The sequence below is a fragment of the Atractosteus spatula genome, chromosome 9, assembly GCF_055471065.1.
Source record: "Atractosteus spatula isolate fAtrSpa1 chromosome 9, fAtrSpa1.hap1, whole genome shotgun sequence".
In the NCBI taxonomy this organism is placed as follows: domain Eukaryota; kingdom Metazoa; phylum Chordata; class Actinopteri; order Semionotiformes; family Lepisosteidae; genus Atractosteus; species Atractosteus spatula.
In genome coordinates, this window is record NC_142714.1 from 16,988,380 (window position 1) to 17,014,522 (window position 26,143).

General features: G+C 36.8%; 3 protein-coding genes across 3 annotated transcripts in view; 1 reads left to right on the plus strand and 2 right to left on the minus strand.

Annotated features, from left to right (window-relative positions):
- Positions 1-819: 819 nt before the first annotated feature.
- On the minus strand, positions 820-13,860 carry arhgap11a (Rho GTPase activating protein 11A). Its single transcript, XM_088924654.1, has 12 exons — positions 13,287-13,860; positions 10,291-10,361; positions 9,986-10,082; positions 9,519-9,775; positions 8,987-9,150; positions 7,895-8,041; positions 7,427-7,501; positions 6,178-6,351; positions 5,725-5,860; positions 4,758-4,866; positions 3,658-3,805; positions 820-3,142 (listed from the first exon to the last, which is right to left on the minus strand). Exons 1-12 carry the CDS (start codon positions 13,410-13,412, stop codon positions 1,635-1,637), a joined length of 3,012 nt encoding a protein of 1,003 aa, XP_088780780.1. The 5' UTR covers positions 13,413-13,860; the 3' UTR covers positions 820-1,634.
- A 1,057-nt stretch (positions 13,861-14,917) lies between these two features.
- On the minus strand, positions 14,918-20,705 carry LOC148828305 (actin, alpha cardiac muscle). Its single transcript, XM_088924655.1, has 9 exons — positions 20,588-20,705; positions 18,959-19,109; positions 18,368-18,496; positions 17,677-17,787; positions 17,067-17,151; positions 16,389-16,550; positions 15,939-16,130; positions 15,526-15,707; positions 14,918-15,164 (listed from the first exon to the last, which is right to left on the minus strand). Exons 2-9 carry the CDS (start codon positions 19,085-19,087, stop codon positions 15,021-15,023), a joined length of 1,134 nt encoding a protein of 377 aa, XP_088780781.1. The 5' UTR covers positions 19,088-19,109; positions 20,588-20,705; the 3' UTR covers positions 14,918-15,020.
- Positions 20,706-25,699: 4,994 nt separating this feature from the next.
- eif2ak4 (eukaryotic translation initiation factor 2 alpha kinase 4) overlaps positions 25,700-26,143 on the plus strand; it is a 33,966-nt gene continuing 33,522 nt past the window's right edge. The window contains exon 1 of the mRNA XM_088924656.1: positions 25,700-26,078. Within this exon, the coding sequence (XP_088780782.1) occupies positions 25,950-26,078 (129 nt within the window). The 5' untranslated portion in view covers positions 25,700-25,949. The remainder of the gene's footprint in view (positions 26,079-26,143) is intronic.

Below are 26,143 nucleotides of genomic sequence, written 5' to 3' on the forward strand. Positions count from 1 at the left end.
AGTATCTGAGCAGATACTTGTGCTCAGATATAATTTAAGACCCTTATTTACCCACCACTCCCTTTATCACTTTGCCCCTTCATATCTCCTTATGTCCTGGTCACCAATGCTAAAACTTTGCTGTTTAGTTTTTCCTACCCTTCACTCTCATGCCTGCTCATTCTCCTTTAACATCCCGAGTGGAACCAGATACTTTAACATATCAGAACGAAAATCTGGCACTTCCTTAAAAACAAATTTATACTCTTTAATTTCAGATCATATGACTCATAATTGCAATTTATACCTCATGTTTGTAGACATTTAAAGCCTAATAACTATTTAGTTATTATGCAATGTTTGCATTAAACTTCATTTATCCCCCTCTATTCTACAGATACAATGTTAATAGATAAATGTTAGCAGTTCAACCTCCAGGTGATATCTTGTATGAAGCCATCTCCTAAATTAATTTCAATGAAATACTGTGGATTGATGTAATTCTCTTCTTATTTTTTCTTAATTCAGACAATTTCTCAGTTAAGTTCTCAACCTTTGTTCTTAGAATTCACTTACAGGTGAAGACTGAAAAATGGTTCAGATATGTTGAAGGAAATTAAATAAGGAAAAAAGTATCATTATAGTCCCAATAACAAGGTGATCAAGAGAACTATATTGTACGTTTCCTTCAACATAAAGCTTTCATGAATGGCAGAATGTTTCACAAAACTTTATTGTACTTTAAGTCTATAACCCTGAAATATGAACTGTAAAAATGATGTTTCTAACACTGTGCAGTGCAAAAACTCAAACTTATTAAAAACGCAATATGCTTTAGAATTACTTTGTATAGATTTTATTGCCGTTTTCAAGTTTGTATGCAGTATAAACTTAATTTCTTTGTACAGAAGACATTCACAAAGAGAAAAGGGGACATTTTGTTCCATTCATCTTCCAATTAAACTGAAAACAAAAGACATTTGGTAAAAAATACCTAAAACACACCCTTTTTCTAATCCTCATATTAAGCCACTAAACTGCCTCAGCTCCCTCTCTTAAAAATGACCAGCATATAACTTAAAATATTTAAAAGCAACACTTAAAAGTAATTTTAAAAAGGAACACATTAGCTAACTTATTTTGCAACATATACCGTTACTCAATCACTGTAACGTAACTAATTACAATGGTAGTATTTGGAATTTTATGTTACAGGTTCTCCAGCTCAAGGCAATGTAAGTCCAAGGTGAATGACCCTTGACCAAAAAAATTCTCAACAAGGTAAGACTATGTTATTCAAGCTTCCCCCTCAAATCTACCTGGTAAACTCAACCGTTTCATTATGCTGACCATGTAATAAGTAACAAAAGCAAAAATATTAAAACTTCAAAAACAGTCGAACTATAAAATCACCCATTCCAAGATTTTCATTGATACTACTTATTGTATAATCACACGCTCAAGGTGGATGACAAAAAACATTATGGTTTAGTATTTAATTCACAAATCATCCCCGATGGCTATATTACATAAACTTGCATTTACAGATAAAGAAAATAAATTAACATTGTAAACAAGGTGAATACATTGCTTGAAGTAATAATTCAAAGTCCAAGCAGGAGTTCAATTGCACATAGCAGGAGGTCTAGAGTAGTTCAGAGATCTATAGCTTTTGTAGTTGACAAAAATTTGCCTTCAGGCAATGGATTCTTAGGTGAGCCTTTGAAACGGCATTTTTCTTTCTCTACGATGTGATGCATGATGGATCTCTCTGCATTAGTTTGATTTGGACTATTATTCTTATTTGCCAGCAAAGGAACCTTGGGTTTCTGTTGTACCTTGTTAGTAACATCACCAAGAGCAGATTGCTTTGTGTGGTGAATGAAGCTTTTGGTACTGTTGGAAAGTTTCTTGTGTTCATTACCAGGATGATAGCAAGGTATCGGGTCTTCAGGGTTTTGCAAACAAAGCCCCCCTTTTGAAAACAGGCCACTTTCATGACTCACTGACTTAACCATCGTTGGGGTGGTAACTTCTGAGGAGCAGATCATGCCTCCTGTTGGTCTTCTTTCCGCAAGCAGCGAATTAATCCTTCGGACAGACTGGCGTACAGGGGTGCGTTGGAATTTAAGTGGGGACTTGATTGTTTTTGTCTTAGGTGTATGATCATTCAAAGAAAGCACAGTAAATCTTTGAATGTGATCGGCCACCCTTAAAGGTATAGTTTCTGAAACATCCGATACTGGTGATTTTTCTAATTTGTTTTTCTGAAATTCTGCATTCTGATCTGGCATTCTTGGAGTTTCAACTTGCATATCAGATCGTGAAACATCACTAACAGGAGGTGCCGGCATTTTGAGCAACTGAACTGTTAATGTGGATGTACAGAGAGGTGACTGTACAACGTCCGAGACCGCTTTATCAGGTAAAGCGGTAGTGGTATTAAGATCTTCAATAAAACTGCTCTTTAATATCAGAGCTTCGCCAGTTACTGCACAGTCATTATCTAGATTGTTACACTGGAACACAGCTTGTTCAATTCCCTGTGAAGCATCAGACCGATCTGATCCTGGCTGCTGACAGCTTTCTAGTGATGGAGACTCACTGAGAATGCCTCTTTGGTCAAACATGAAGTGCTGATTCTCCATGAGAGCCTTTTGAGGAGAAATGTAGGAATTTCTATTTTTTTCATATGATTCACATTCTTGAAAATTAGACTCTGGCAAAAATACTGAGTCAATTAAAACATCATTTTCTCCTTCTTTTAAGTCCATTTCCTTTTGTGGGGAGCTTCTGTCCCCAATAAGTGAACACAGATTACTCCCAGATTCTGTGAAAGCCTTTTTAATCTTCAAGAGGGTTGTTCCAGTGACACTGTTTTCATCCTCAGTGAAGGAGTTATTACTCCGAAGGTTTTCACTGCTGGAAGTGGATCGGAGATCTTTAGGAATACCAGCTATAATTGGTGGCTTTCCAGAGATCAAGGCAGGCTCGGAGAAGTAGCTGCTTTTCAGGTATTTACCCATTGGCGTTTCTGTGTAGGTTTCATCACTGAATACAAGAGGATCAACAGGGCTGGCTCCATTCCAGAATGTCCTGTGGGTTGTTGGATCACACTGTGGGGTAAGCAGATTCTCTTCAGATTTGCTAATATACCTGGAACCTAAAAGACAAAGTACAATATCGTTAATTATTCCAGGAATGACCAAGTTGGACATCACTATAAAATTGTCTACAAACTGCACATTTTAATGGTTACACCATTTGACATGTTAAAAACATTCTGCCATTCTACATCATTTTCTCTTTCAAGTATAATGAGTGTACCCTTGAAAAGTCAGCGCCACATTTATAAATTCACTTATTCATACCACAAAATTGTTCTTATTCGAGAAACATACTTCAAATTACTCTATTTTTTATTACAGTTCTAATGTGTCTGCCTCACTGGTTTTATTTTGATTTGTATTTGACTGTTTATTAAATCACCCTGGAAAAAGGCATCACCTAAGCACATGATCTGAAAACGTATTTTTTAATGCATGAAACATCAATCCAATAGTTTTGCCATTAGTGTAAATTATTGTATCTAAATTCCATAATTATTCTGGAAGGATACTGTACAATATGCGTTAGATACAGATTGAACAATAGTTGTTAAGAGGGCAATATACTTACCTTTTCTTGTGCATTTATTTCTTATGATGACAGGACTAAAGGCAGCATCTTTTGCAGACCCAAAACTGGTGTCGCTTTCTTGTGTGGCAAGACGCCAACCAATGCTTTCTGATCCTTTTGGTGCCACAAATGAATTTGATATGACGCTCTGTTGGAATAAAGGTATCTATCTTTTAATTTGAGAAAGATATTGCATATCCTGTTTTGTCTGAATATACATATAAAAGGAAATTAACCCTTAAAACATTACAAATTGTGCAAAATATTTAACACCCAAAGCATGTGCAGTTTATTTTTACCAATGAATTGTTCAAGATCAGCTGACATTTAGAGAAAAAATATAAGGTATTAGCAAATAAGCATTTCCAACAAAATATTTTGTAGTATTACACTATTAACATTTTCTACAAGTTTTAAAATACATACTATTAAAGTTCAAATAATAACATGCTCTTACATTAATGATTAATATGCATATACATGGTTTATGCAGGAATAACCATTCCTTACAGAAAAGTTTGCAGAAAACAATGAAATGCACAGCATTATAGATCATTTTAGTGTACTCTACAATGAAAAGGTCTTGAAAGTACCAGTTTTACCAAAACAAACATGGAAGACTTTGCATTGATTATACAAAATACTATTACAGTACAATGTAGCAGATCCTTTAACATTAATTACATTAAATTATATAATAAACATTAATAACATTTAATATAAATTACTGTTATAATAAAGATGAATTATTAGTAATCAATTACACTTTATACAAAAAACCAAACTGTGCTTTAATTAAACAAGCACAATTTAAAAAAATATGCTTAGCAAAAGTACTTTGTCTTTAGAATTAAAGTACTGATCTTTAGTGTTCAATAGTTATACTTATTAGTCCCATTGATTTTAAGCCCATACATACAAAAAACTACAGTACACGAGAAGATTTAAATCTTAAACCCAAAACACAAAACAATAAGACCGTTATTAATACAACCAATTCAATCTCACAAATTGAGTTTAAATTTCTTCCATTTTATTTGAAGCCAACTTTTTTCTTAGACTATAGCTGTCAACATTCAACCATTGGATCCCGGACTTACAGAATCTCTGCTGCTCTTGCCAAGACTGAACCGAAGACGCAGTGACTTGCGTACCACTTCTTTTCTGCAGACTCTTGGGGAAAAGCATCCTGCTTTTCCAGATTCAACTCTGGGAATGCAAAATCAAAACAAATGTTTAAAAAACAATATCAAAATTGTCAAAACCTTGAATTGTTATTCTTTCTTTGTGTTTTACTTATGGTACAACTGTACCTATCAACTGTTCAATGCTGACTATTCGTGTACTGAAATACTTCTTTTAAAGTGGATTCCAAACAAAGCTTAACATTTTTAAATGAGACACCTGATTTAAAACAAAAACTAATATTATATAATACCAATAACATGGGACAGCAATACCTCACTTAGTGTTAAGGATACATTCCAGAGAAAAGAGCGGTTGTAATCAGTACTAAAAGAGACAATTAGAACATGGATTCAATGGGGATGCATTTCAAGGGGCATTATTTCTTGGAAATAACATTAGATATTATTTCCAAGAGTGACATTAGAGCTTCATTGGAGCATCAGTAATGGGGGAACTATGGCTGTTGGCCTGCTGTAAATGGCATAATTAAAATGATGTTTCTCTGACAAAAAACATTGTGGTGAATCAGTACTAATATAGGTAGGTTCATCTGTTCTTTGGAAGAGTTTTAGTTTTGGAATGAGCTCTCCCTTTTCATTTTCCCAAACGAGAAATAAAGTTGTATTGAATCCGAGTGCAGTCACAGACTGACATTAATATACATTTTAGTTAAGAAAAATAAAATTTAGGCCAAACTACATTCATTGCTCATAAACAGTTTTACATGCTAACCATGTTTCCCATCCCCCAGTTTAAATTAAGATTTACTGCAAATTGATCTTTATATATTTATACTTTTAAATTTATGTATAATAAAAAAATACTTTTAAAGGGTCCTTTCCTTTATAGAGGGTTAGCAAATCTCAATGGAACACCTACCTGTTCACTTTTTTGTACTCAATTCTTTTACTTTTTCTTTTTGCAGAATTGGCAGTGTGTCTAACCCCACCAGCAGAAGATACAGCACTGTGTGAAGAATCCAGAGATGTAGAAGGACTAGCATCATTAGTATGACCTGGAAACAGGAAAGATTCAGTGGATGAACTGAAGATGTAGTTTTAAAGTATTAAAAGAAAACTATTTTAACAAGAATAATAAAAAATAATTTCAATTTTTTATTAACTGGTTTGTTTTGGGATTTGTCAAGGTTAAACCATGGGCCTATAATGGACTACAAGTAGTATCACTTTGAAAGCTGAATCTGTAAGAATCTGACAGTGCAGAAATAGTTTAATATTTTGTCCATTATAGTTTATCTCACACACACTTTAGCTTTGTCTAAATCCATACTGTTAAATGGTAAGAGTTACACTTCTCTTTGTTTTCACATACCTGAGCCTGGAGTTGAGCCACTACCAAAAATGATGTTTGGAAGTAATTCTAAAGCAAGGTTGTGTTTCAAAGACCTTCGCTTTTTGTTAGAAAATCCCAAGCCTTGTGCAGACTCATGAGGAAGCTTTCGTTTGGAGTTTGGAGTCAATATCACAGGAGTGGCTGACGAAATAACTGCAAGCAAGACAGGGTGCACATGTAAAATGTAAAACATAGCACAGACATGCAAAACCATAGGATAATTGTTGTGTACAACAAAACGATTGATGTGCGAGTTATGACCTGGGCAGGAGTGTATAGTGTATAGTCCTGCTTTCAAGATGCGATTGTGATGCTGTGGATGCCCTACTTGGCAGACCTGAGCCAATGACAAATTTGTGGGATATGCCAGAACAGTATGCGTTACCTAGGGCTCAGAGATCAGAAAATAGGCTTATACTTTCCCAGACTCTAGAAGAGGAATGGGATAGAATCCCCTGAGAATACATCAGCAACCTGGTGCAAAGCATGTATTACAGATGAAGTTTACAGTACTTCCAACAATGGTCATTTATGCTATTAGCCTTGTGATTTTTATAATAGGTCCCTAGTTGATCAGCTCTCTTGATATTAAATGGTAATCAGCATATTTAATTTACCTACGTCATATCGGTTCAATAAAATGTCAGGGTATCAGTTACAAGTGGCTGAGAATTGGATCTGCATCTTTTGCAGCTGTACGTTACTTTTGAAGATCCATATTTATGACTGCCTACACTGTGATTTTTTAATACTTATAATAAGCCTTCAGATTGATCTTTCATCTGTAATTCTGTGGTAAAACAAGCAAAAAGCAGTCATAAAAGCAGCAAAAAAGGCAAGCAGTCATTGTAGCAAAAGCACGATTTTTAAAGCACTTCATCTATATATCTATCAAAGAAGGCAGTCATGGCATGGCAAAGTTTCTAGATGTCATTACTGTCCAAGGACAAATCAGAATTGCAGTAAAAAACTACTTGAGCATTTACATTTTTTAGCTACTCTGTTATTGACTATATTTTTGCTTATAGGCTAGAATCACACGAAGCTTTAAAATGTAAAATGTGCTTACACAAGAAAAGGCAAAACCAATCAAAAAATGTAATTTGAACTGCCCATCACTAACTCTTCAATTGCAAACGGAGGAGTCTGAAAATGTAATATTTTCACCTTGACAGAAGAGATTGAGAAGATGAAGAAGGGTATAAAATGACTGTACCGAGATACCTACCTGATCCATCAAACTGAGGTGTATTTGTGGGTGTTCTATTAGTTTTTAACTTATGGAGTGCTCCATTAACCATATCTGTAATGTAAGACAAAGCGAAATCTATCATGTTCTATACTCAGAGCACCACCAAATTATATTAGGAGCCAGGACAATTTTACGCATTTAAAATACACTACACAATTTATAAAACCATAAACAACTGACTTAAAGTCACAATGTTTTGCAGTTTTGACTCTTAGAAGGCATTCCTGCACATCCTAAAAACTCCACACTGAAATACTGTATGAGGCCAAGCCATTTTTCAAAAAAGACTTAAAAGAAAATGAGTCACTGTAAACAGATCTCATTTTACTGTAATAATTTTCATAAAAGAATCCAAGTTATGAAAGGACATAAGCAGAGATTCAAGGAAAACAGCCTCCCAGAAGGAGACTGACAAGAACAACAGATATTTCACTCGAGACTTACCTCCAACACTTCGCCGCCTCCTCTTTTTAACATCTGAAAACTCACTCTCCCCTCCTTCTCCCCTACTTTCTAGAGTGGGCGTGGCAAGACCACCATCAACTCCAAGCATTGCAGGAATCTTCTCCATGATAAAATGTGGTGCAGAACCTGGTGCAGAAGTCAAAAGGATACTTTTTATGCACTAAAACGCAGACACGTCTTTTTCAGAAAAGATTTGGAGAATCTATCCCACTCTGTTCTGTGACCGGTCAACCACTACTACACTACAGATGAAGTTAGGAAAGGCACATTAAATGATTCAAAGGTTCTCTAAGCAAACCCAACATTCGGTTATCAAATGCTTAACTACAAGAGGGTCTCTACATCTTCTAATTTAACATTCGGTATGGCCGATGGGATCTTGGATGAAAGAAGAGCAGAGCGGGATGAAACCGACCTGAAGGCAGTTAACAGCAACTTTCAAATTTGCAGTGCAATAGACTAGGATGGTGAGATAAATCTAGCTAATGAGTGAGCAGGGCTGCTTGCCGAAATATCCAGTACCCAGCATCTGTACCTCAACGTGGTCTTGTTTTTGTATTGTAACGAACTGTTGTGTAGGCAGTGTGGGGAATGACAGGCTGGAAAAAATTTACAGCCTCACTGCCAGTTTCATTACAATGGGGCACGCTAATCGTGGAGGCAGAGAGAAAGTGCAGGCTGAATGCAGAGGAGGGATTCATGTTTATTTTACCCGATTAATACAAGTTTGTGATTACTGTTATTTCTTTTTGTTGATCAATGTTATTTAACTTAAATACAACGCATTAGTACTTTAAATATCATATAAAGAAGGGTTACATATGTTTTTTTAAACATACATACTATATACTGCAGTTAATCATGCAGCGGTATGGGGTGGACTTGGTAATACTTGAATTTGGCTATTCATGATGGGAATACACTGAACTCTCACAAATGTCGACATCATGCTAAATGGGCTCATGTACAAGTGACCAAAACCAGAAGTAAAAATCTTCTGAACTTTTAACAAATAAAGAGCCTAAAAGATAACTAAGGGGGTAAATATGAAAATTAAATGCAACCTCTTACCAAAAATGTCAGCATGCTCTATGAAATAATGCACTATGGCTGCCTGCTGTTTAAGACGTTTTTCAGTTGTTACAGTCATCTTTTCATTTACATTACTGGAATGCAGGAGATTTGGGGCAAAGATCACAGATAGGTTACTGCTGTCCATCTTGTTCTCTGCAGATCTAAGACAAAACAAAGAAGGATTAACAAACTGAATTTATGATTAAAAAGCATTCCTCATTCACTTGTGGTCTGTTACACAGATTTATTTTTAAACTGTGTACGTCCCACTTATTACATGTTTCTTGAGAATGGGCAAAAAACTAACATTTCACTGACAATTTGAAATTAGAGTGCTTATGTTTATTTTAAGCCTACTATAGACATTTCTGAGCTTTATGAGACCTCCCATTTTATTAGGGATATTAACAATTTACAATTCACAATACTGTATGTAATCTACTTGATACACAAAGAAAATAATTCCCCAAATTCACAGTATTGATGGAAGAAAAATTTTTAGTGGCACAGTGAGGCTGTGTGAGCCTACCTCTGGGATACATTTTTGAGAAAGTTAAAAAAGTAACGCAGTGTCTGAGAAACTCCATCGGGAAGCATGCATGAAAGCAGATGTGTGGCAGTAGTCCTCTCTTCCTCTGTCAACAACTGCTGTGCCTTGAGAAGTGCATCATGCAGTTCGGTGGGAATGGCAGGTTCAGGCAGCTCTCGAAAGAACTGCTTAAGAAGTCCAGCTATATCACAAGGGAGAGCTGAAGGAATACAGTCCTCTCCCATGTCCAGTTTAGCCTACAAAAAGAAACAGGGGCTGGTGAAACAAGTCACTTGCTACCTTACTCTAGCATCAAATACATTGAGCTAAGACATATATGCCTGGCACTCAGAATTACTTCCTTGATAGGAGATACAAAGTTTTAAACTGTTACATGTAATGTAAACTTACACTATTCAAAAACTGGGGAACCAATACAACACTGACTACATCAACTTTCCACTCACCTTGAGTTCCTTTAGGCGGACAACAGAACCAGATTTTCTGAACAAACCCTCAGTATCAACATTCCGCAGGAGATTTTCACAAGCATCTACCAGAAAGCTGGGAAAGAAACAATACATTCAAGAAACTTTAACTCTAACAAATACCAAGAGAGATTAAAAAAAGTCCAGTATACATGCATATGGATTTGTCTGAAAAGCAAAAACAAATATTTAGAATGCAAAAAAAGAGATGAAATGTAAGAAGAAAAGTTTTACTCCAAACTATGTACCCATATTTTTAAATGAAGGTTAGAATGTGTGCTTACCGAGGTACTGTCCCATACTCTGCTACACTGCACTGAGGTAAGAATTCAAGAGGCACCCCAAAGATCTTGCCCTTAAAAGAAAGAAATAATTCAACCAACGGATAAATCAATCTTATACACTGGCAGAGCTTCAGAAAGAACTGAACTGAAACCATAAAGCAAATATTTGTTAAAGGTACTGAAGCTTCCAACCTGAAGTGAATCTTAAACATACTAAGCAACAAAAGCCCACAAAGGTTTTTCCTTTTACTTTAGAAATAAAGTACAAAGATTTTGGCTATCAACTAAATATTTTGGAAGTGCTCTTCAGATGGATTTTACAGCATTCGTCATTCTGTATCTTCTATATGCTTCATCTGATCCAGGGTTAAATAGGGGAGGGAAAAATACACCTTGGGTGGGATGCCAATCTATTGCATGGCATACACAGACAAACAAGCACCCCTCACACCACAGCCAATCTTCCCAGAACCCAATTAAACTACCAGTATTTCTTTAGACTATGGGAAGAAATCAGATCACCCAGCAAAAACCCATGCGAACACAAGGAGAACATGCAAAATCCATGCAGATAGCACCCCAGGTCCGGAACTAAACCCAGGAACTTAACCACTGCACCAGTGCGCCTCCCCATTCCAGCCCTCCTTATCAACAAATCAAGGTTTTATGTAATCCAGGGTCCCAGTCTGGGTCCTGGGGACCCACAGACTGCTGGTTATCGTCACAGTGGAGCTCAGTGGAGTTAAATGAATCCTTAAAGGGGATCTATTTAATTCTATTGTTACATTTGGGGGTTATAATGAATCGGCAATGACGAGTTCATATCAAATGACGCCATATTGCCTTCATTTTCTGCGATCCAGAATGAGGCAACAAAACTTCTGTTGACACAAAAGCACCATTAGCGGCCCTATTATATTGTAAACATGCTTTAGACCAAGTGAATTTTGCTACCATATTAACAGTAAATATTTTCACGAAATGGACACATACAAGGCAACATGTTTTTTAGATACTTTTAAGTATTGCAGCAAAAGGGCAACCCATTAAAATACACTCTTCATAATTAATTTTGTTAGGAGACCGTGGTACTCATTTGCTTGAGCGTGTAGGGAAGAGAAAGGGCCACTTGCTCCCCATAATTTGCAGTCAAAGACTGCGCCCGTAGCAAGACCAGCGGTCTCTTGCCTGCCTGCAACAATATGGCAACCATATAGTACAGGAACAAAGTTAACGGATTTTACACATAATTCAAAATTTGTCAAATTTTGTGATACTGTCAATTAATTTAGTTGCTTGTTTGGAAACTTTTTCCCATTCAGATGATTCAGTTTTTTGTTGTGCGGTCTACTGATGAAACAATTATTGAAACGCAACCTCCAATAAGTTTAGGAACTAAACACATGGTGTTCAAATCAAAGCTATTCTTGGGTGTCATTAATAACTTAACCAAGCATTCAGGTGGAACATAAACCAGCAGGTGTGTGGGCCCAAGGGATCAAACTTAAGAACTACTGGTGCAGACCAGTCTGAAGGACATCAGAAAGTGTTGCATGTGACGCAGACAAAAACTGACATCAACTCAACTACAAGGCTTTCCACTGCTCAATCGTGGGACCTTGCCTTCCTGCAGGCTCATCCTGACATGACATTTATGCAGCACAATGCACATCCTCATGCTGTTTGTGTGAAAGCACAGTTCTTATGGGATAAGAATATGAAAGTTATAAGCAGTAGAGGCACATGCCTGTCAAGGCCCTATGAGAGGAATGAGACAGGATCCCATAAAACAGCATCTGCAACCTGGTGCAAAGCATTTAAAACATACTGACTGTTTGCTAATGGAAATATTATCATCAGCCTGGAAAAATCAACAAGAGTCGCCCTCTAAACAAACATTTCCAGTGCATAGCTGCAAAAATGACCAAAAACACAAGGTGGCACCATTTTAATTCCAATTTATGATGACATTGCACCTGAACATCTACACAGACTGCATTGCAGACAGCCGCAAAAAATTCTGTGAATTATTGGTTATAGTAGTTTATACTGCTTTATAGCATATGCGGCTGCAGAAATACCAGGAGCAATATAATTTAATAGCATCAATACCAATCAATTACAAATAATCAGCATTGTAAGGCAAAATATTAAATTGGACATTGTTATTGGACATTGGTCATTTCATCCTGTGTTGTATCAGACTTGATACAACACAGGATGCAGGCTTTCCAGGGGTGTTTTAACTATTGCAATAAATGTATTTCTGTCTGACTTACTCTATGCAGCATCACGTAGCTAGTCTCTAGCTTTCCAGGCTATTGATTTGAACAAAAATGGAAAGGGCGGGTTAACAATTTATTTAATCGGTAAACATCTGCTCGTGAAATAGCTGAAATTCCTTGTGCTGGGTTTGGAAAACGTGAAACAACACGCCAAGGGGTGCTTTGTAATAGTGGATGAATCAAAACTGGATAATGGTCCAGCCTGAACATACACAAACATTAGTTTTGAGAAACGCGACAGTTAATTTTTAATACAGGAGTAAAAAGACTCGGCTGGTGCGACATTTGGCTAGCATTCTCCTACATCGCGTGACCAGAGGCCCGCTTCCTGAAATTTGAAAACTAGTTCCTTTCTTGAACTGTGAGCGATTTACACATCCGTGTGTGCTAGAGTAAATGTGAGATTAATGGTGCTACAGGTATATTGGTGCTATATAGAGTATTCAAAAAATATTTTTTTTTCCCCCAAACAGTACGCTTCAAAGAATAGCAGTCTTTTAACTAACTACGAGTCGCACTTACCCTTTCAATCTTCTTATCCATGTACACATTTAAAATCCATCATGTATTTAGAGTGCAAGCAACCGTGAGATTAAGTCCCTGATTGTACACATTGCTTATTAGAATGCTGACATTATGCTCATTTTAGTGCCAATCTTCATTCATAATGACCACAACTGCCAATACCAATGACAAAAACTTCAAACTTACCGGGTAGCACGCTGTCACCTTGCTACTGCTGCCTTTGTTTTTATTCCAGTTCTTGATTCTTATTCCGTAAACACGGAGGTGTTGCACAATAGCCAAGCGGATCACATTTCTGTCGTAGAGCCTCATCTTTCGGTACGATAGTGGAGTTCGTACAATTCCGCACTTCTGAACGCGTTGAGCCGTTTCTGCTTTTACTTTTCGACAATCTTTCGAAACTAACCGAACCTTTAGCGATACTCTTATTCCACTTCACAAATCTTCCCCTTTTTGTACTATTCAGATTCTACACCCTTAATAATTAGATCTGATACAAAATACCATTTGGATCGCCACTTACTCAACCCTCTCTCACATACACAGCCCTCTTTCACATACAATAATCCCTATTCACGTCTACTTGCCTTCACGTATTTTCTCTCTTCTCTTCCCACCTCACGCTTCCCTAAATTACAGTAACCCTGTTACATATTCGTCATAGCCTATTATACCAGTATGTTATTTTTTTCTAATTTATATATACATCCTAAGTACAATTCCTTAACTCAACCATCATCCCCCCCCGTCCTGCTCTCTGTAGAAACTATTCAAACGGCAGCACTTTCTGCATTTTCTTCGCTGATTGGCTAGAGCCAGTTCAAATATCAAGACCCCAAGTGCTGTCCTGTTAAAAGCCTGTTTGAAACGTGAAAGGTAACTTGGTTCAAAATTGTATTCTGTTTGTGCGTCAACCTGTGTTCCAAATATGTATTTGTAAATATCTGTAAACTTTAAAGTTAAAAAAACTACGATGATTTCCAAAAACGATAACTAAATGTAACTGTCTCTGTTATCAAAGAGCATCCAAAAAATGCAAGCACTTTCTGTATATCGAATCAGCTGAAAACAGCATTATGCCTGAGGGCAGGACTATTACAGTGGCATGTTTTATTGGCATTCCTGAAGCTGCCCTGGTTAAAAACCATAATTGTAACTAAAACGTCTTTTTTTATTTATGATAAGCAGCATTAATCTGAAACATCTGTTGGAAACAGTTTAGAAAATCAATCTGCACAAGGTTTTTCTCAGATTCAAACTACAGTTGTACCGATCTGCTCTATGTAGAAGAGAAAGTTATGTATTGACTGAAAACAGCTGGGCATTCACAGTATAGTATCCTAAAAAACAAGTATTTTTATGTGATGATTTTCATATTAATTGTAAATAAATTGTTGTGCCTTCATAAATAATGGTTTGGTCATCTCCTAGGAAAGCCTTAAAACGGAAACTACAATATATCATATTGATCCACTAATCACAAATAGTTTTCCACTACATTTTAAAGAGAACAATATGTTACAGAAAGTTTAACAATCTGCAAGGGAAACCACTGTTTGCTTCTGATATGTAATTCAGCATTCATGAACTATAATTTCACCAAAGAATGAAAGCAAAGCCTGGTTGTATTCGTGCCTTTTGTTCCTATAGAGATTGGCTATCAATCAGCAGGTTTTCCATAATGTTAGTGACACTGTTGTGTCTTTCTTTAGCTTGTGACGTGCATTCCATTTTAGAATAAAAAGAGACTAAAAAGAAAATATTTTAAAGTAGTCATTATGGTTCAAGATAAAACAGGAAATAGACCACAGCTGGAATACTGTTACGAGCATCTATTTTTATTACAACAGTACATGTATATACAGTAAACAGCACAGTACAAATGCAGACAGAGGAGTGGATGGAAGAGGATTTGGATGTTTAGAAGCACTTTCTGTGGACGATGGAGGGGCCAGCTTCATCGTACTCCTGCTTGCTGATCCACATCTGCTGGAAGGTGGACAGAGAGGCCAGGATGGAGCCACCGATCCAGACAGAGTACTTACGCTCAGGGGGAGCAATGATCTATGAGACAAAATGGAAACAGGAATCTTAGAGAAAAAAGCCTAATGAAATAACTTTTTTTAAAAGTCAAAAGAAACCGCAAACAAGGTACAAAACATTTTACTGTAACATATTGCGAGGGATTAGTTTTCATCTAAACAAAGTCCATTAAGTTGAGAATGTTAACAAGAAGTTAATAGTATGATATAATTTTACCTGCTCTGTATGTTTTATGTTGTTTTTTTTTAAATCATTTCACAACAACCTCTTGTTCATTCAAAAGTGGAAGCACTGCTACTAAATACTGTATGTGCTGCATCACTGTATTGTGTGTTTCCTTGTCCAGTGATGATCCATTTTATTTGCATTGGATTTCACTCACCTTGATCTTCATGGTGCTGGGGGCCAGAGCTGTGATTTCCTTCTGCATGCGGTCAGCAATACCAGGGTACATGGTGGTGCCACCAGAAAGGACGTTGTTGGCATAGAGGTCCTTGCGGATGTCAATGTCGCACTTCATGATGGAGTTGTAAGCAGTCTCATGGATGCCAGCAGATTCCATACCTGTTTGATGAAGAAGGAGATGTGAGATGTTGCTTTCCATTCAAATCTGAAGCTCCTTGCGCTGAAACGTGGTGTGCTTCGTGCTTCAGCTTTGGCACTTGCAGGCTTTATGATTCCAAATTTCAATAGCCTAAGATTCCTCAATAAGAAGGTGTCTTGAACTGGTAAGGGTAAAATAAGTAGGCCTTTGGCAAAGGCAGTTATCCTATTTAAGGAGCAGAGGATGCTTACCAATGAAGGAAGGCTGGAAGAGGGTCTCAGGGCAGCGGAAACGCTCGTTGCCGATGGTGATGACCTGACCGTCGGGCAGCTCGTAGCTCTTCTCCAGAGAGGAGGAGGAGGCAGCAGTGGCCATCTCGTTCTCAAAGTCCAGGGCCACATAGCACAGCTTCTCCTTGATGTCACGCACAATCTCACGTTCAGCTAGAAGTGAGAAGGAAGAGGAGTGATGCTCCTGACATGTTCAATCGGCAGTCGGATTTGGATTACTTGAAGGAAGCTCCTTTTGAATAGTGTTTATCAGAACCATAATACATTTGGGAATATGGAAGCTGTTGTATATATTAATGTGTTCATTTATTTTAACATAAAGGTTACTGGCTTAAATAGGCTTTTTTACTGCCATTAGTTAGGCCACCTTAAATTAATTTAAAAGAAAGTAGTTTTTGGGGTTGTGTTTACCAGTGGTGACAAAGGAGTAGCCTCTCTCAGTCAGGATCTTCATCAGGTAGTCGGTCAGATCCCTGCCAGCCAGGTCCAGACGCATGATGGCATGGGGGAGGGCGTAACCCTCATAGATCGGCACGTTGTGGGTCACACCGTCTCCAGAGTCCAGCACAATACCTGCACAGAACACCGAGAATGATCTATGTTTACCCTATAGTGCTCAAACTAACAAACTGCATTTGCTACAACACCATACATACTGTACGTTACTTTGTACATTTGCAAACATACTATTGTTACACGACTGGGCACGTAACAATTCAGTGAAGTAAACTGGCACTGACATAAATTGTCAGTAATTATTACTATTTTTACTATATTCCATTAATTATATTTCATACTATCTTTCTTCTCCCATATTTTAAAGTCTTAATATTTAGCACTGTTACACGGTTTAGCATTTAATCTTTAACAATCTATTCCTTTAGCAGGTATAATTTATTCATCACCTATCCATATGTCTCATTATCATTGAAAAACATTTGACTGCATTTACATTTTAATTACTGTTGAAAATACATGATAAAATATTTTTCTACGATTAAGCTGCTAATAATGGAGCTTATATCTTCATATGAGATTGTCCATTCTTTTATTATAAAGGAAACAAAGGCATCGCCTGCAGGTACTGACCAGTGGTACGGCCAGAGGCATACAGGGACAGCACAGCCTGGATAGCAACATACATGGCAGGGACGTTGAAGGTCTCAAACATGATCTGGAAAGGGAAACAAGAAAAGTCTAAGTGTATTTTGAATAGAAACGTCTTCACGGTTTACTTTATAAAACGAAAAATTCCAATGTCACTGAACCATTTTAAAGGAATATTTAGAGTAGAGTACTTCAGTTTTTTGTAATACTTTGAGTTTGCTTGTTCAACAAGGACAATAGCTTTCTAAATGGTTACTCTTTTTTGGCATTATAAATATTTATACATCTTTGGGTGGATGTTTGGGTGTTATATTTTGGTGCACAAGATTTTTGTTCACTGACTGTTGTTCATGCACCCTGTCCTAAAACTCTATCCAAATTGATTAATTTTATGATTGGTTAAAACTTAAATGTCGGAAAGCCTGCTAGATACTAGATAAAGTCAACAATTCCCCAACAATTATATATCTATTCTTACATAGGACTCATTAAAAAAACACAATGAAACTCCTTTAGCAAAGGATTAAACAATAGAATTGCCTTTCTGAGGGTAGTCTGTTCTATGACTGCTGTTCTCCACTGTTCCATTTACCTGGGTCATCTTTTCTCTGTTGGCCTTGGGGTTCAGGGGGGCCTCAGTGAGCAGGGTGGGGTGCTCCTCAGGGGCCACACGCAGCTCATTGTAGAAGGTGTGGTGCCAGATCTGTAGGAGTTAAGAGAGAGACTAAATAAAGGACACAATACACCCTTCTTATTTCAGTACATGATATATAGTGAACATTGTATAGTTGAAGGCATTTTCTGGACAGTTCAAAATTTCTGTAATAGGATAAAACAGCTAAATTTTTTTTAAGCTACTACTATTTCTATGCTTGATATAAACCTAAAGTAAATGAAGACCAATGTTTGAAAATTTGAAATACTTTTGAAATTAATGCAAGAACATTTACAAATAATTTTCCTTAAAGAGCAAAAAAGCCATTCACGTTTTTGAAAAAGGACAAAAAAGCAGTGTGTAACACACAATTTACACATAAAAAAATGAAAGATGATATGTGGTCGGCCTTGTTGGTGAATTGTCTTACAGTTTGCACAGTTTACAAGTGCTTATAAAATAAATGGAATAAGTGCCAAATTAAAATACATAATTTATAGCTGTGTTTATCTCAATGAGCTACAAGAAGTTAAAAAACGAGATCCAGTGCTTCTTAGTGCTAGATGTGTCACTAAATACAGAAGTGTTGTAGCACTGTGAGAGGTAGATTTTGGATGGCTACAGGTACCTTCTCCATGTCGTCCCAGTTGGTGATGATGCCATGTTCAATAGGGTACTTCAGAGTGAGGATACCCCTCTTGCTTTGGGCCTCATCTCCTACGTAGCTGTCCTTCTGACCCATACCCACCATGACACCCTAAGAGAAGCAGAGAGGTGTGAGAATACACCCTAAAAAATCTGCAGGAGTCTATTTATGCCTGCTATACATGCCTGCTACTTGCTGTCTGTGCTGCCGGCTGAAAGAGAGTGTGATTTTTTTTTTTGTTTCCGTGTTCTTGACATTGTTGCCAGTTATTTGCAATGTGAAAATTGTATTATGTTCGTCAAATCATTTCCAAAATCATCTTAAATAATAAAATGCTCCGAGGTTAATCCTGGTTTACAATAATCTAAAATAAACATAACCATAAATAATGCAATTGCAAGGAGGAAACGTTAATAAAGCAAGTAAAAAGCAATTAATATCATATTTAAATATTACTATTTAAAGACAATTATTAAAGATGGTTCAGCTTTACGATGCGTTGGTAAATAAAGCAAAGTGTAGACGAATAGAGATGAACGCTGTTTGATGAACGGACTGCAGGGGGGGTTGTACCTGGTGGCGGGGCCTTCCAACAATGGAAGGGAAGACAGCACGGGGAGCGTCATCTCCGGCAAATCCAGCCTTGACCAAGCCAGAGCCGTTGTCGCACACAAGGGCGGTGGTCTCGTCGTCGTCACACATGATTGGTCTGTGCTGGGATGGTCTGTCAGGAGTAACAGCGAGGTAAACGGTTGGGATTAAGTTTAAATTCTAACAAAAACAGGGCTAATACACAAAAAATGCCCATACGCGAGTCTTCCAGTAACATTTCACTTTAGTAATTGTTTTCATTGTCATAAAATAATCTCATAATGAAAACGCAAAAGCAACATCTGCTGTAAGTGAGAAGGGTGTGTTAATCTTAAAACGTTCTCTAGTCCGCTATCCATTATATTCACTGTAGCTTGAAATAAACTGTGCTTAAAGGGAAAATAATGTATATTTATAATGTGGTAGAATACAGTATGTCACACTGGTTTAAAATTTACATTTTACGAGACATTTAAAACAATTATCATTTAGTATTATAACACAAATCAATACATTGTGGCAGTTGCTTCTATATATAGCTGGAATGTTTTACTAGGCAATGTATTTATTAAGTCTAGATATTATTTTTGTTTAAAAACAAGGAAAAAGCTGTTCATTTTGTTCTTTTGTGTTCTTTTTGAGGAATCTCCTTTACAGTTACTCTGCTCCTGAATTCTATGTTTTGAGAAGCAAACCAATCGATTATTACTTATATATGACAATATCAGATTAAGTTTAGTTTTTAAATAGTTCATTCCCTAAAGATCAATAAGGTATCCCCACCCTGGTTTTCAATGCCAAAAACAGGCATATACAGTAGGACATCCAGTCATCTATTTTAAGACCAGTACTGGTTTTGCAATCCTGTAATTCCAAACTACTCTGTATATAGATCTCCCTCTCTGTAACAATTTCACAGCTGAGAAAGACTGTTTCTTTTTAAGTGACACCAGGGCTGGGGTCTTATTCCAGCTGTCCACACAATGTAACACCTCTTGTTAAAATCAGTATCAGCTTCATTACAAGTTTGTGGAGTTAGGAATGTGTGCGTGAGTGACAGGCACAAATATCCTACAAGTTCGCTGAGACCTGAAGCAATCCCTTCCCTCTTTTTCTGCAATTTCTCCCTGTTTTTCTTTTTATTTAGTAATATTGACAAAACAAAATGCAAAATAACTTAAACTAATACTGGATTATAGTTGTTTTTGTGTTCTTTCATATTCAGATTGAGGCACGGTACCGTCATTTCTCATTTACTAGTTTTAATTTTAATCCATTGTAAAGACAACAGAAGTTCAGTTGTGCAGTCTTTGGCATTTTTCCTTATTTTTAGCAACCAAGCATTTTAATCAACTTTAAATGAAAATATTCTTGTAGTTTAAGAATTCAAGTCTATTCACTTGTTTAATAAATTAAAAAGACCTGAAACAAGCTGTATGAATAATTTCAAGGAGTGTTTTAAGTCTATTGCCTTCCTTCTACTTCACAAATCATCACAGTTCTAACAGTTAATCTTCAGAAATCCTAACCCCCTATTCAAGAGGCTGAGAATGTGCAGTCAATCCTGTCAAGCCATTAAGTATTCCAAAGACACCGGAGGTAGGCACTCACCAAGTTGTATCGCAAGACTGATGCTTCCACTGGGACGAAAGCCTACAGTGAAAGGTGCTCCTTAAATAAGCCTGGAATAGAGGGTCTGGGAGGCGGGTCCAGGAGTTCACACAAGCCCAAATAAGAGCTGCTTAAAAAAAAGGATCCCCCAAGTAAGTGTGTCTGATATGCTGTGACAGGCCACCACTAAAATGGAGTGATGCTTCCTCAGAGGTACTAGGCCCCCTGTATAAAACTAAAATTAGGCAGAAAAGTAAACCGACTATATAAAGGACTCTTGATTTATCTGTAATATATGATACGGAGAATTTTGAAATGGTGCAGCCTGTGCCATTCAGAAAATACTTTTGGCTATGCTGACAGAGCTAAGATTATTGACTGAAAATCCTAGCAGTTAATAATATTTATCTAAGTACAATATGCATCTCTGTATAGGACACAACAATGTATTTAATCTAATATATTTTAGCCATCTGAATACCAGCATCATTATGTTTCTTTTCAGTTCTACCAAAATGTTCCAGTTATGTGAGTGATTCTTTAAAACTTAAAACTGATATTTTTGTTTTAATTACTTAGCGTTAGTTTGGAAGATTGAGTGTTTGAACACTGTGATGACATTCATTTTTTTTTTATCTCTACAGGATGCCATTAATGATTTGGAATAAAAAGCTACAATATTGAAAAAGAAAGTGTACCTATGCAAAAAAAATTGTAAACAAACATTGCAGTGTCTCATGGTAACTAAATCTGCCATGTGTATAATTTAATATGGATCAGATATATGAAAAAAGGGTATTATTAAAACATTAAATAAAATAGTATGCAGATACAAACGTGTAACCTGGTAACCTTTGTGTAATTGCTCATGAATCAGTTATGGATTAGAAATACTTCAGTCTTCCTAAATAAATCATATAATGAACTATCCACTGCTCTCTGGTGATGAATTGTAAATTAATTTGCAAGAAGATGTAGCAGCAGTGTTTGCTGCTTTCATTGAACAATATCACAAGTTAGTTCAAGATGTCGCAGAAATATGACCATCCTGGAAGCTGCTATAACTATAACTTTATGGGGTCTAGTTAAGGAAACATTTAAGAAGCACTCCCTCAGACTCACAGAATACTGTATATGTCAGTGGGGTAGTACGTTGGTATGTGGGACAGAGCCTAAACATGCGAGACAGCTGAAAGAATGCCAGACTGGCCGCCATCGGACTGGCTGAGAGGGACAGCCCTTGGCACAGGCAGCAGCCCTGTGATTGGCTCAGCTCTCTCCTTTTAGGGGCATGGAGTGTAACAGGTGTCCTTGACTGTGCATCCAGGGCGGATACGGGGTGCTGAATTTGCTGTTGTGGCTCCTTATAAGTCACACCCCCTTCTTCCCTTATTGTACCCTATGAGGGAATACAGACTGTTTTTTCCTATATAGAGTCTTGGCTCATGAACACAACTTACAGGCCTTCTAACGTATTTTAAAACTTCCATTTCTAGCTGTGGGCAAGAATGCACCACACCGCTAAGCCGGGGGAGTGGCCCATCAAATTGAAGAACTCTGTGTTGTACATGTCACATTTTAGTAAATGGATTTATTTTCTGCTGCTTTCTTAAATATTGTGTCTCCCCTTTCATTAATGTAAAATTATAAGAACTGTTTCATACTGTTTTGGAGATAGTGCAGCCAGTTGGTTGCCTTGTTACAGATTAGTGTCATGCAAATGAAAAAGAGCGCTGGATAGTTACATATTTCAGAAAGCAGAAAATATGATGTGAATGTTGAATTCAACACAGCAAGAATAGAGTTTTGGACTGGTACATGACGGGTCACACTAGAATTAATCTAGAATGACACGGATCTGGGATAACACAAGGAAATGAGGAGATACATTTATTTACATATATTAAAAAGGATCTTTTCAGTATTTTTTTACATTTTTTACTGTATAAGAAAACATTCTTATACAGTATTTATTCTACCTGAGCAAACTTCATTATCAATATTATGAGGCAATATGATTATGAGGCAACATTACTATGAAGAGAAAATATTCACAGACATTATTCGTAATCTCCTATTTTAGGAAATCCATCAATGTGTCATGTTTGTTAACTATAGTTTTATCTAAAGTGTTTTCAAATTTGAGATGGAATCCGTTCTTGCTAACACTCTGGCATGCTGAAAGACCCGTAGGGGGTTATTTGTTCAACCTGTGTTCTGTCAGGGTATATCACAGGATTATGTGAGAGCATTTTTTACCTCCAAACAGGCCTACTGGATTGTGTCAAGCCTCTATTTTTAGATCTTTTTCACAGTATCAACATAGACAGGTGGGGAATGCAATCCTAAAGGATTCCCTGGTACTGTAATGTTCCACCCAATAGATGCTGACAGTGAGGGAGACAGGACTGACATAATCAGCCACTTATTACAGTGACAGCTATGAAATCTGATATAAAAGGTTTTGTTCTTTTTCTTTTGTTTGGACAGATTTCCAAAAAAGTAAGTTAACAGACCATATTCATAATTTTTAAGTTTAATTAATGTGGTTAGGCTGAAGAAAACGCAATAGGATTTGCATTTCTTCACAAAGTGATGCTGTGAATGCTGAGTCAGGTGAAGAGACCTACAATGTATCTCTTCCAACATAAGCTAGAAATGTGTAATATGATTAAAAATGGTCCGAATGGCCTCTCACATCTCACAAGTACCCTTTGTCACTTTTTATGTTACCATATGCCCCAGTTACCAACCATATTTGTCTGACTACAAATATGTTTCTGATGTGAATGAATCTTATAGGCTACAGCTTACTGTTGAAATCATCCCCCACACAGCATAGTTGTCACAGCATGGTCATAATTAGACATGAAAGTCATGTTAGTTTGTTGAAGGTTGAAGGTTAAACAGTCACCGTAAGTGAAGCTAAGAAATGGTTTGCTGAGGTATTTCAGAATGACGGGTGTTTGAGATAAAGTGTGTGGCCTTGTTGGGGGACCTCCATCCTTATAAGGTTACAGGGGATCACTGAGATGAATGTGCCCTGTGTTTTGGACAGCTGCTGTATGTTTGCCTGTCCACTGTGACTGCAACAAGCCCATTGTCGCAGCTGTTCCTCACAAATGCCTTTCAGCATTCATTATTTTTGTTCACCTTCCTGGGCTGCAAAGATCCGCTGGCCTCAATGCCTGACGAATAATCACCTCCTTCGTTCTGTTTCAGTCTATGACAAACTAAAGGGGGGGGATTTAGGGTTTTGTGAATGATGTAATCAATCACACCTTTTTAATTGTGTATCGAAGAATTTGTAATATAGTTTAGTGGCTGTATATTATTGTCAATTATGAACCTTTATATGATTTTTTTAGACTTTAATTTACTTGACTGAGAGATTGATCATTCTTGTATATATGTATGTTGAAGTACAAAGAGAGAGAAGGGGGGCAAATAGAAAATAAAAAAAGTCAAATTGCTTGTTATACAATTGTCTACTACTGGATCTTTGTTATTATAACATTACCAAACTTTATATGATTAATTTTTTTGTGCATCCGTTGTAATTGCTATTTTCTCATCAATTCTCTAAAAAGGTTTTATGACTGAACATTTTACTCTGAGGCATTTTAGCATGTGCACTCCTGCTGATTTGTTGTTGCTGTTTTTTCTTTTTTTGTAAAACAGATTTTGAGACAAATTCTCGACTGTAGAACGAAACACAAGACTGAGAAGAAGTATACAAGAAAATCATAATAAAACTGCTACTTGTGCATTGATTCTCCATGTCATTTTCTCTGGGAGTTTCAGAAGAAGCTTTTGTTAAAAGGGAAAAGCCAGTGATTTAAGTTAATTCCTTGCTATATTCAAATACAGCATAAATTACACAGTAAAACCCCTTGATGACATCCTGAACTGTGCATCTTCTTCTTGGTGCACAAAGAAAGAAAGATTTGTCTATCAGCGAACAGGGGTTATACATGACTAAAAATCCAAGTGTAGATCAATGTCTCACTGATGATATGAACTTGTAGACAAATTATCAAATCTACAACAGCTGGCTATGTAGGAAATGAGATGTGAAGACTGGTGTATGCACAACTAAAAAAAGAATCTTAATGAGAACAGATATTTAGGTATTCCAATATGCTAACAAAATACAATTCTTTTACTTTTTACATATTAAAGATAATAAGAATGGTCATAGTTTTATCTCCATTTAATTGTTTTTAATTGGCTTTTCATTTTTGTGATGAACAATAGTAATCTTATTCACGAATATAAGATCATAATTAAAACTATTTTCATATGTAACAAAATTTCATATAATTGGAGAAGGAAATATATGATGTTCACTACATGTCTGCGTTTTATCATATTTGTAATGTGTTCCAAAAATCGACAGACCGTTAAATATTAATATAATGTATAACATACATAGTATATTTTTACGTAATATAACGTAATGTGAAATATAACGTTAAATATTTAATGTAAAAGGCAGCTTCTCTTTCACAAGTGTGGGAGGAGTGTTTAGGGCTCTGGATTCCAAACTGGGAGGTTAAGGGTTCAAATGGCGAGTAGGGCACTACTGTTGTACCCAATAAGGTTCTGCAGACAGATTGCTCCACTAAAACACCAAGCTGCATTACTTTAAATTGGTCTAGGTAAAAGCGTTACTCACGTAAATTAGTAACAAATGTCCAATATTTTAAATTGTACCTCTTTTTCCACCACGTACGAGATTACTCGTAAATTAAAATAAAATTAATTGTAAATGAATGCTTGTTTTAAGAAACCAAACGGTAACTCGCCAGGAAAGAACGTTAGATGCAAACATCAGTTGTGTCTTTTGGAATAAGAGGAGTCTGTGTTCATAACCACTTAATCCTGTAATGCATATGATTTGTGAATCAGGGAAGCCGTAATTCACGTTTCACCATTTCCAAGAGCACCCCCGTTTTCAGTATTAAAGTACAAGCAAATGCATAATAAACGACTTTGCTAATAATTCTTCCAACCTAAATTGTATTCAATTTAAGTAAAAGAACAGGATGCGCATTCACAACGATAACACCCCATCTTCGCCCCTGCGGCTGCGTGTGATTGCGTTACGCCTGCGACAACATGACGTATTCTGTGCGCCAGCTTAGAGAAAGTAGTGTTGGCGTTACGTCTGGCAATTTAAGTTCGTAAAAAGTTTTTCCCTAATTAAAAATTTTAATTTGAAATATTCGCGTGTTTTCGCTGTGCATTTCGTGACTTTAGTGGATTACATGACTTTAAATGGTATATTTAGCATACGGTAACGCAGTCATCATTTTGAAGAGGGGGTGGGAATGGTTAGTGATGAGTCCTGCAAAGCATAATGAGCTCTTTTCAAAGTGCTGTTGAGCAGCCCGACGACTATTCTGATCAACAGGAAAATGAACTTGAGGCCCTTGCATCCATCTATGGTGATGATTTTGAGGACATCCGGGAAAAAAAGCCCTGGAAGGTAGGTGTACGTGCATACTGGGTTCAATAGTCTGTTTAGCGGAACTACGTACCAAACGTCAGCCA